The following is a 9866-nucleotide window of genomic DNA, read 5'->3' on the forward strand; positions in this document are numbered from 1 at the left end:
TTATTGATCTAATTGACTCTGTACTTGGCCCTCCCATTCATCTTCTCCAAGATCATCTTCATTGGCTTCAAAATCATCAATATTCTCAAATATTGTAAGTAAATCTATGTCACATGAATCATTTCTCCGAATATAATTATGGAGAGTAAAGGCTGACCATATGATAGCAAATTGAGTTTTGAGCTCATAGTTGGTCATGTTCTGCAATATCCTCCACCTTGCTTTGCAAACTCCAAAGGTTCTTTCAATAATACTCCTCAAACTTGAATGATAATAATTGAAGGCTTCATTTTGTGATCTAAAGCTGGGGCCAACCTGAAATGAGGAAGATGATATCTTGTGTTTTTATATGGTCCCATAAATCCTTTGAAACATGGATACCTAGAGTCAACAAGGTAATATTTACCTGTAATAAAATGTTGTTATATTTGGAACAACTATATAATGAACATCTACATTAACATTAAATAAATATATGAAATAATTACCTTCTCGAGGATGAGGAAAATGTAAATGCGGCTTTCTCAGAGTGTCCATAAAAATTTTGGTATCATGTGCAGACCCTTCCCAACCTACCAATGCAAATGTAAAACACATATTCAAGTCACAAACAACAAGGACATTTGTGGTAGTTATTCCTTTTCTGCCAGTAAAAGGAATTTTTTTGTCAGGAGGAACATGAATAACAATATGAGTGCCATCTATAGCTCCTATACAATCCTTAAAATATGGCCAGTAACGTTCATCTTTTTTGATATATTCTGCAGCATCCCTAAACATATTGTCAGCAGGCTTAATGAATTGAAGTCCCAAACTTTGAACGGATTTTAACACACGATGAAATTGCCTCTATACTGTCTCCCCGGAACGTTGGAATCTCTCTTCAACTTCTCTGTAAGTGGATCCATGACCAATCATGTACAAAAACATAGCCACAACTTCCTCTACACCAACATGTTGTGTTGCCTTTAATCCATGATGTTGAACCAAGTCACTCACCAAATTATTAAACACATGCTTTCTCATCCTAAACTGTTCAAAAAATCTATTTTCATTCCCTCTTTTCAACTTTTCCAACCATCCATGTCCAGAAAGTATTGATGTTCTCTTTTTTTGTTTATCCACATGTAGAGAATATTAATGATAGATAGAGATAACAACAACTTTGGTTGCTAACATTAGCATTTTCTTCTTCTGTAATAATGCTCTGTTAGCATTTTCATCGTACTCAGACAACTCATTATCATTATCCGAATCTGATGTACTAGACATCCTGTTCAAACAAATATAAATATAGTTGAAAAAAATTCTAACATCACATAAAAATAAAATAATATAAATTCGATAATTCTAATACAAACTAGAAGTACTACTTTAACATCATACAAAAACCCAAGTACAAGTACAGGTTCAATATGAAATACAAAACCAAGTACAAGTTCAACATCATATATAAATTCAAGTTCTAAGTGCAACATCCAAGATAAAACAAAGTTACAAATTTATCAAAAAATTTGTACATGTTCAGGCGTAAACATGCTTAGAAAATTAAAAGCCTTGTCAGGCTCATTTTCCATGTAATAGATAAATGCCTTTCTGTTTTGTTTTGCAATAAAGATTAGAGGGGCCATATTGTCTGTCGGGCTGCCTGCCACTAAACCAGGCACATCTTTCAATAGACTAAGGCATCTACCCATGCTGAAAGGGTCATTTGATCTTGGCTCGAATGTATGTGAGATTTGGTCAATATTTTCCAGGATTCGATCAAGGGAGTTTTGCAATTTTTCAGCTATTCCTTGCCTTTTTCCTCCTTTCATCCCTCTCTGCCTTTTTTTTGAATCATTGATACGCAGACTTGGGCCTTCATTATGATCTACAACATGTTCAGAAGTATCCTTTTCACCCTCCTCTTCATTCCACCAATAATGCTCATTTTCATCAAATAGTTCATTATCAGTGGCTTGCACTGGTGGTGAAGTATGTGGTTACGGCAAAAATACAGCATAACCAGTAGCAACCACATTTTTTTAGCATTGTTCCATCAAAGTCAAGAACTTTGGTCCTTGTTCCTTCCAATTCAAATATTTTGGATTTTCTTGCCCAAAAAAAGAACATTAAATCAATAAGCAAATTATACAGCAATGAAGACGTAATACTTCATATTTTATTCAACTAAAAATATATACCTTGCCCTTAGTTTCCCACCACTCTGCAGATGCCACTACAGTGTTTTTCACTGGATCCCATATGAGACCTGTCTCTTTTTCAACCAACTTTGCCCACAAGCCGAATTCTTGTTTCAATGAATCCCATTTATTTTTTAATTGTTTCTTGTCATAGTTCTTTCCAATCCTGCTATTAAACTTGTTCATTAAGTTGTTCCACCCATCTTTATTAAAATGAGTGTGAGGCCTATTACCAGCTTCAATCTCCTCCACACATATTTTTAAGAAAGTTTCAGTGTTGGTATCAGTCCACTTAGCCTTCCCATGATTGTCACTAACATTCTCTGATTGAGCTAGCTTTGATGCCATTCTAAGAATAAAGATATTAAACTCCCATAATGACTATTAGGGGAAAAAGTTAAAGAGACAAGATAAGGAAAACCAAAGAAAGAAAAAGAAACTTGAGATTAGCATATAACAACAATTAGTTCACGTGGCAATGACAGTCTACGCACTGCACTTTTAAGTTCTTATTTCTTTGCAACAATCACTTTCTTCCTAGTTCAAATGACAGTATAAAATGCGTTTTTTGTAACTTAGAAATAAGCACAAACATAGATTTAAGTTACAAAATAGACCTGTTGCTAACAATAGTATTGTAACCCAATAATGTAAAACTTAAGTGAGCCAATTATTACATCAGACCCATTTGCGTTGGGATTGATAAGGATTGACAAAATTAAATCTCTATGCATATCAGTTCACGTGTCAAGGCCAAGCTAATCAGTTAACTACCTGAAATTGACTTGATAAGCTTTGTTGTGCACTTCACAAAAAAAGGAAAAATAGTTTAAAACATGAACCCAAAAAAGAAAAGCTTGACCCCATAAATTACAAGTTGTTTTTTTATTTATGTATACAGATATCTAACATGAAATTTCTACCTTGATTTTGCTCTAGGCCTATAAGGTTTGTTTTTTGAGATATACGGACATTTTTGGAGAACTTTCCTGGATGACGGAATCAACCCCAGACAAAACCACAAAAAGGAAAACAAAAACATGATTTTACTCACTCTGTTTCAATGATATTGTCCTCTCCTCCGCTCACCTTCTCTTCTTTACAGTATGCCAATCTTTTCATGATAAATATTGGTTTCATCATTTTGGCTGGTTCATCTTTGAAGGTAAGAGAAATTTAAGAACTGGTTGTATTCTTCTCCTTTATGAAATCACCAATGTAGTATTTATATTGTTTGTTTAAGATAATTTTTGGTTTTTTTATTGTTCTCCATCGTAAACAAAAGCACGCCCAATTTCTTGTAAACAGAAAAGATAATGTAAACAGTACCTAGGCAAAAGAAAGAGAGTAAAAAGATAGAAATAGTACCTCAAAATAGAGATGGAACTTGAAGATGAAGATAGCAAGAAGGAAATGAAGCGGGAGCTGAGGGGTAATCTGTCCACGAGGGCTCTGGCACTTGCTTTTGGCTTCTACTTTTCCAAGAAGTCAAAAAATTTAGCTTTTGAAAAAAGTTAAATTTTAACTTTTCCATTAACTTGTGCTTTTTTTTTTAAGTACCATCCAAACACTGTTAAAATTTTAAAAGCACTTTTTTCTTTAAAAAAAAGCAACTTCTAGCTGTGGAGAAGCCCATCCAAACGACACCTAAGTCCTCTACACAATGAATGCTAACATGTGCATATATAAATCTTCCAAAATGACATAGGAATCTCATGCACCAAAATCTATCTCCACCACTAGGTGGGCCTCTTGCCCGAAGCTCCAATGTTCTCACCTGAACCTGAAATGGTGCCCCAAAATATGGGGTGGGATATACATATATATCTCAGTAAACTCATGGTACTGGAGGGTCACTCCACCCAATGGCTCACTCAATGTGCATGCAGTGATACATATATGAACAGTATAACATACAAAATCACATAACCAACTGGGTACAATTCAAGAACATTCATACAAGGATTTCGTTCAAGGACTCCATCAAACTTCTCTCGGGATGCTTCTTGGCGCCTCTCCCATGGTTGAGAGACTCCATGACAAACCCAATTGGAACTCCCAAGAAGACCTATCCAGCGGAAGTCCCATGTTTAGAGATCACAAAACCCGACCTGAACTCCCCAAAGGCATAAATCGGTGAAAGTCCAAATTCACACATCTACTGTCAGAGATCACAATTGCAATATCACACAACATGCCACACACATGTCAATCAACAAGTCAATAATGCATGAACATACTATTACACACATTACCAAAGAGCACACATCCAACCATCACCCCCAACTTGGGTATGGTGGAACACACAAGAGGATTAACTCCAATACCAAGAGTTTACCTTAACGTTCGTTCCTCCAAGCCTCGCTCCTTGATTCCTAAGAAAGCTCATAATCGTCAACCTCTACAATGGATTTCGTGAGAGGCGATCTATAATAATCATGCAACAAGGATCAATACCAATCTCGATTACACATGCAAACTACAAGACAACAACAATATAACCACTCACATTCGAACCAAATTTTCTCAAAATACATCTATATGGTCGGTGGGCACATTGCCAAAAACCAAGGGGTTTCCCATTCAATCACTTGTTCCATTCTTCAATTTACATTCTCATTTAATACCTCCAACAATCAACATTTAATGATTTCATCAACCATACATTTAATTCCATCAACCACATTCATGATTCCCACTATAATTTCCATCATTTTTCCATCAAAATTTCACTAAGTGTCAAAATATATATCACTATAAATATTGTTGGTTCAATCTTCATCATTTACCATTATAAGCATTAAATTCCAAATAAATAATACCATTATAGCTCTCCAACTACATCAACCAAAATATACACCCTCAATGATCATCAATTTCATGATCTTTTAAATAACTCAATAAAATTGTGTATACTTACCACAATGGACTCCCAAGCACCTTAGGAATGGTTTCCACGCACCAAACAAGAAATGAGGGCTTCCAAGATTCTACACACCACCTAGGTCGAAAATGTTGGAGGGAGAAGATCTCTTCACTCACTCACACCCAAGCTAAGCTCAAGAGAGGAAAGATGCTCACAAGATCATTTCAAGCAACATTGATGTTCAAGGTTTCTCCTCAAGAGGTCTAGAAAGGAAGATACGATTTTAAGCTTAAGGTTTTTGGTCTCTAATGGGGGTTGCACGATTTTGGGGCTGTGGAGAGGGGAGAGATGACCTCAAAATCTGATTTTCATTTGTCTTTAAAAGCCATATAAGTGGTGTAGGTCCAACTCATCACTTTACTCACTTAAACCTACTCATTTAGCCCACCAATCTTCATTAAATGCACCACTCATCCATTCAATCCAAACTCAGCATATTTTCACTTCCTAAAAGATTAAACTCATTTTTTGCATTTTTCGGTAAAATTATACCGCAGTATTTTACCTGGTATAAATCACTATTCATCAAATTTCTCAAAACGCACCTATCAACTCAAATTTTCATTCTAAACTCATTTCCAGTATTATTTTCATCAAATTATGCTACGATTTAACTTTTCACTGTCTAGGGTTACACAATAGGCAATTTATCATTTTGCCCCTGAGGGTATTTTGACCCCAAATCTCAGGATTTTCACTAATCAAACCCTCTTACCCTCAATTAAACATCTAACATCATAATTAAATATACGAGGAGTTATATCTAACCCTTCACAATTCTAATAGCTTTTCTCCGACCCATCTTAAGACACATCATCGGCTAATCTATATTTCACTTCATTAAGGATGTGCATGACTAGGGGTGTTCGCGGTCTGGATTTGATCGGTTTTGGAAGCAAAAATCATCTGATCCAATTCCTTCGGTTTGATTATATAATCATTCATTCAGTTTCAATTTTTTTCAAATCCGATCCGATCCAATTTTTTTCGGTTTGGATTGGATCGTTTTTTGATTTTTTGAAAATCCTAAAATTTATTTTATGCTTATTGTGCAAATAACATCTTTTGTATATATTGGTTTTGTAATTTTATTTTTTTTGAAATACAAAAGTATTAGTAAACTATAATATAGTTTTCTTTTTTTGGCAATGAGATATAAAGCTCTACAAAGATAAAATTTTGTTGATGAGATGTGACTAGATTTTTTCTTGGGTTTAGTTGATGGTTTAATGGGTTTTGGATTTAGAAACTTTTGGGCTATGATTAGAGAAAGACCCAAGTAGGTAGAGAGGAATTAATATATTGGATCGGTTTGGATTGGATCGGTTTTTATCAACCCATCCAAAAACCGATCCAATCCAATTGAAAATTACGGTTTTTTTTCGGTTTTCGGTTTATTCGGTTATCGGTTTTTTTTCAATTTTTGTTCCCGAAAACATAAATGGATATAAATAGCGTTTGACAAAAGCGGTTTATTTTTTGTTCTCGAGAATGAACCGGTTCAATTTCTGTGCTGGGAAAACAGAAAAAAGAATAAATTTTTTTCTCTTTTTTGTTCCTTTGTGCAAAAAATGAGAAACATTTATCTTTCTCAATCACTCTCCGCCATTACCATCATCACCACCACCACCACTATCCCGACACGACCACCACTACCATCGATGCCACAGCCACCATCACCACCACCTCCACATCACTGCCACCATCACCATCGCCACCATTACCACCACCATCGCTGCAGCCACTTCCGTCACTACCACCACCATGTCATAACCACCAATACACCACTACACCATATGAAAAGGAAGTGATGATTCAAAAAAAAATTATGCTTAATAGGACTATTTTTTATTCTGTTATTTCTTGTGTTATCAAATGGAATTCTCATTCTCGGAATAAAAATAGAATATATTATCAAACATAATTTTTTTCTTATAAACTGTTCCAAGACACATAAATAGAAAAACATTGTTTCTTTTCAGAAACAATGTTAGAAAACATAATGGTTGTCATGCATATCCTAAGTCCTTTTTTATTATATTCCCTAGCATCAAATAATGGCATAAAATTTTCTTATATTAACAATGCATCAAACTTAAATTGTACAAATTTCCTAACAAAGTTAAATTTTAAAGTTATTGATTTCGGCATCAATTTTTAACATTAACTTTTCTCTTATTGTACAGTTTGTTTTCAATTTAAATTAAGAGATAAATGCATATCCCTTTTGGTAATTATGCATTTAAAAGTGATTTTTGTCCATATTATCTAAATGTCAAAATCACTTTTCACGTAAATATTTTTAAATATAAATTAATTCGCGTTTGAAGAGTTCGAACGGGTTTTAATTAAAAGCTAAATATTGTTGTTTGGGTGTTTTCCCTATGTACTACTGTTTGAGTTTGAAGGGAAAAAATTGTTTTGTTTTGTTTTGGTAAACAAAATTGTTGTTTCTGTTTCTGTGTTGAACGTAACTTGAAATTTATTTTTACCCAAAATTAAGTTAGTAAAATCAAATTTGTCCAAACTTAATATTTCAAAATTTTAATCTATCACATTTATTACTGTTAGCATATTTTAGTTATAGTTTACATAGTTCAAAATTTAGTTTGATGTATGCAAATTAAGATTTATTCACAAATATTATGTTTGACAAAAATCGAGATTATTTTGGATCTTAAACTATAGAATTTGAGTGGAAATAAAAATAAATACTTTTCTGTTATGATAAATCGTATTTGATAGACTATAATCCAAGCCTAGTTTCGCCACTCTAGTTATTTGCATTTTTTATGATCTTTATCACTTTGTTTCCAATTTTTAGCAAAAATAGGAACTCTTGGCTAGAATTTCCAAGCCTTAGTGGGTGAAACACAGGGAAAACCAATGGCCTATTTAGATTTTTTTTTTTTAATTTCTTTCTTTTTCTTTTTTCTTTTTTAACAATCTGATTAGATTTTAACTTACCATTCTCTGTACAGTGGCTCGCAGATGCGAGGGATTTTTCGATGCTAATTTTTATTATTATTATTATTCTTTTGAAGAGGAGATGCTAATTTAAATTATCCAAAGTTAGACATTATTTGTCTTGATGCGGAAGATATCCCCAAGCTTAAAAATAAAATAAAATAAAATAAAAATTATGGTGGCATCCGTATACCGTTAAGAACTGGACAGTGAGTGAAAATGAAAAAGACACCTAAAAATGTGGTCGCGGTACTGTTTATATTCTGCTAATATTTCTCGTATATAAAATATTTTAATAAAATAATCACATTTTATAAACAATGCTTTTTTTTTAATGAAAAATCAATACTTGAGAAAGAAAATCAACTAATAATCTCGAGTTTGAATTCCTATTTAAAATTTGATTAGGGAGAGATTTGCTGCTTATGTGATTTGAATAAACTAAAACTAATAGTGTAATCCATAAATTCATGAATAATATAAAAAATAAATAAATTTGAACAATAATTATTACATCTTTAAAATATCTATTTGTTGGGTCCTAATGCTAATAAAAATAATAATAATAATTAAATTAAGCTATTTAGTCTAAGAGCCACTGAATGTTAAATTCTCGCAACCCAATCATCAAGAAAGTGGAAAAAAGAGAAAGAAAATGAAAATGAAAAGAGAAAACTTTAGTCGAAAAGATTGAACAGGTCCGGTGACGATTGCGGAGAAGGAAAAGACGGACTCGGCAAGAACCTATTCCCTGACCAAAATTCATTATAAAACGACATCGTCTGCGGGTCACTTCCCGGCGAAAAGAACTCTAACGGTATCGGCGGCAAAGTGACCGGCTCCGGCGATAATATACCTGGAAATTGACCCATTTCCACTCCTTCTCCTAACATACACATCATGTCATCATCTTTGCTCGAAAAAGCCCTTTCTTTTTTAGGCGGGCTTGTCTTTTCAACGGAAGCCATCCTCGCCGCCGGTGATACGTCTTCAGCCCCGGCCGGCGGTTCATCGAGGGGGGGTAGCCCAGTGAGGCGCTGCACGAGGTCCTTGAAGTCCCCGGGTTTGACGTGGATAACTCTAGGAGAAAGGGAATAGATTATCACGGGCTCTCGCCGTTGCTGGTCTGGTTCCGGTAGAGCGGGTTGGCCGCGGTCGTGGTGGGCGGCGGGCGGTGGCAGTGGTGGCTTCTTGATCTTGCGGGATTCTTTGCTGACTTTGAGTGGAGGTGGGCGTGGCCCTTGGAGTTGCAGCTCTTTCTTTGATGACGGCGGAAAATTTCCGCCGCCGGGAAACTCCGGCGGGTTCATGATGAAGAAGGGTAGTGAATTGGAAGAAAATTGAGTACGGATAAAAGTGTAGAAGGGGGTGAGGTGGAGAAGGTTGAAGTTGGACCCAAAATAATAATAAAAAAAAAACCAGAGGCTTTGGGATCAAAATAAGTGTTTAATTTGGCATCAAAGACCTGATATACAACATCTGTTGACTTTGGGCCAAGATATTGACTTTACACCACTTTTTTTTTTTTTTTGTTGAGTGTTGGTATTGGTAAGAAAAAAATTGAATTATATTATATTTTCATATATAATTAATTTTTAGGCATAAATGCCAATAAATAACTTTAAAATATTTTTTTACATAACTTTAAAATACTTTTAGAAAGTATATAATTTATTATCCAGTTTTATTTATGGGTTAATATTTCTGTTTTATTGCAGAAAATATTTATCTACCATATTCATATAAAAGTGAGCGAGTCCTATTAATTTTTTTTTCTCTTCTCTTTA

The 9866-nt window shown here is 34.3% G+C and overlaps 2 protein-coding genes across 2 annotated transcripts; both read right to left on the bottom strand.

Moving 5' to 3' along the window:
• On the bottom strand, nucleotides 1-2534 carry LOC133288704 (uncharacterized). Its single transcript, XM_061486520.1, has 6 exons — nucleotides 2187-2534; nucleotides 1661-1907; nucleotides 1387-1465; nucleotides 1178-1273; nucleotides 577-772; nucleotides 1-315 (listed from the first exon to the last, which is right to left on the bottom strand). Exons 1-6 carry the CDS (start codon nucleotides 2532-2534, stop codon nucleotides 1-3), a joined length of 1281 nt encoding a protein of 426 aa, XP_061342504.1.
• Nucleotides 2535-8621: 6087 nt separating this feature from the next.
• Nucleotides 8622-9505, bottom strand: LOC133288710 (protein MKS1-like). The gene has a single exon (XM_061486531.1). The coding sequence runs from the start codon at nucleotides 9387-9389 to the stop codon at nucleotides 8757-8759; it is 633 nt and encodes a 210-aa protein (XP_061342515.1). The 5' UTR covers nucleotides 9390-9505; the 3' UTR covers nucleotides 8622-8756.
• Nucleotides 9506-9866: the final 361 nt, after the last annotated feature.

The sequence above is a fragment of the Gastrolobium bilobum genome, unplaced genomic scaffold, assembly GCF_033153095.1.
Source record: "Gastrolobium bilobum isolate Gb01-03AN ecotype WA unplaced genomic scaffold, APGP_CSIRO_Gbil_v1 utg80430, whole genome shotgun sequence".
Taxonomy (NCBI): domain Eukaryota; kingdom Viridiplantae; phylum Streptophyta; class Magnoliopsida; order Fabales; family Fabaceae; genus Gastrolobium; species Gastrolobium bilobum.

Bases quoted from the DNA above. Each gene is read 5' to 3' on its own strand.
- LOC133288704 (XM_061486520.1), bottom strand. From the start codon at position 2,534: ATGGCATCAAAGCTAGCTCAATCAGAGAATGTTAGTGACAATCATGGG. The intron at 1,908-2,186 runs GTATATATTTTT...TGGAATGAAGAG, and splicing joins GGTGGGAAACTAAGGGCAAG to GAGGGTGAAAAGGATACTTC. The intron at 1,274-1,386 runs GTATGATGTTAA...TTGTTTGAACAG, and splicing joins GTACTTGTACTTGGGTTTTT to GATGTCTAGTACATCAGATT.
- LOC133288710 (XM_061486531.1), bottom strand. From the start codon at position 9,389: ATGAACCCGCCGGAGTTTCCCGGCGGCGGAAATTTTCCGCCGTCATCA.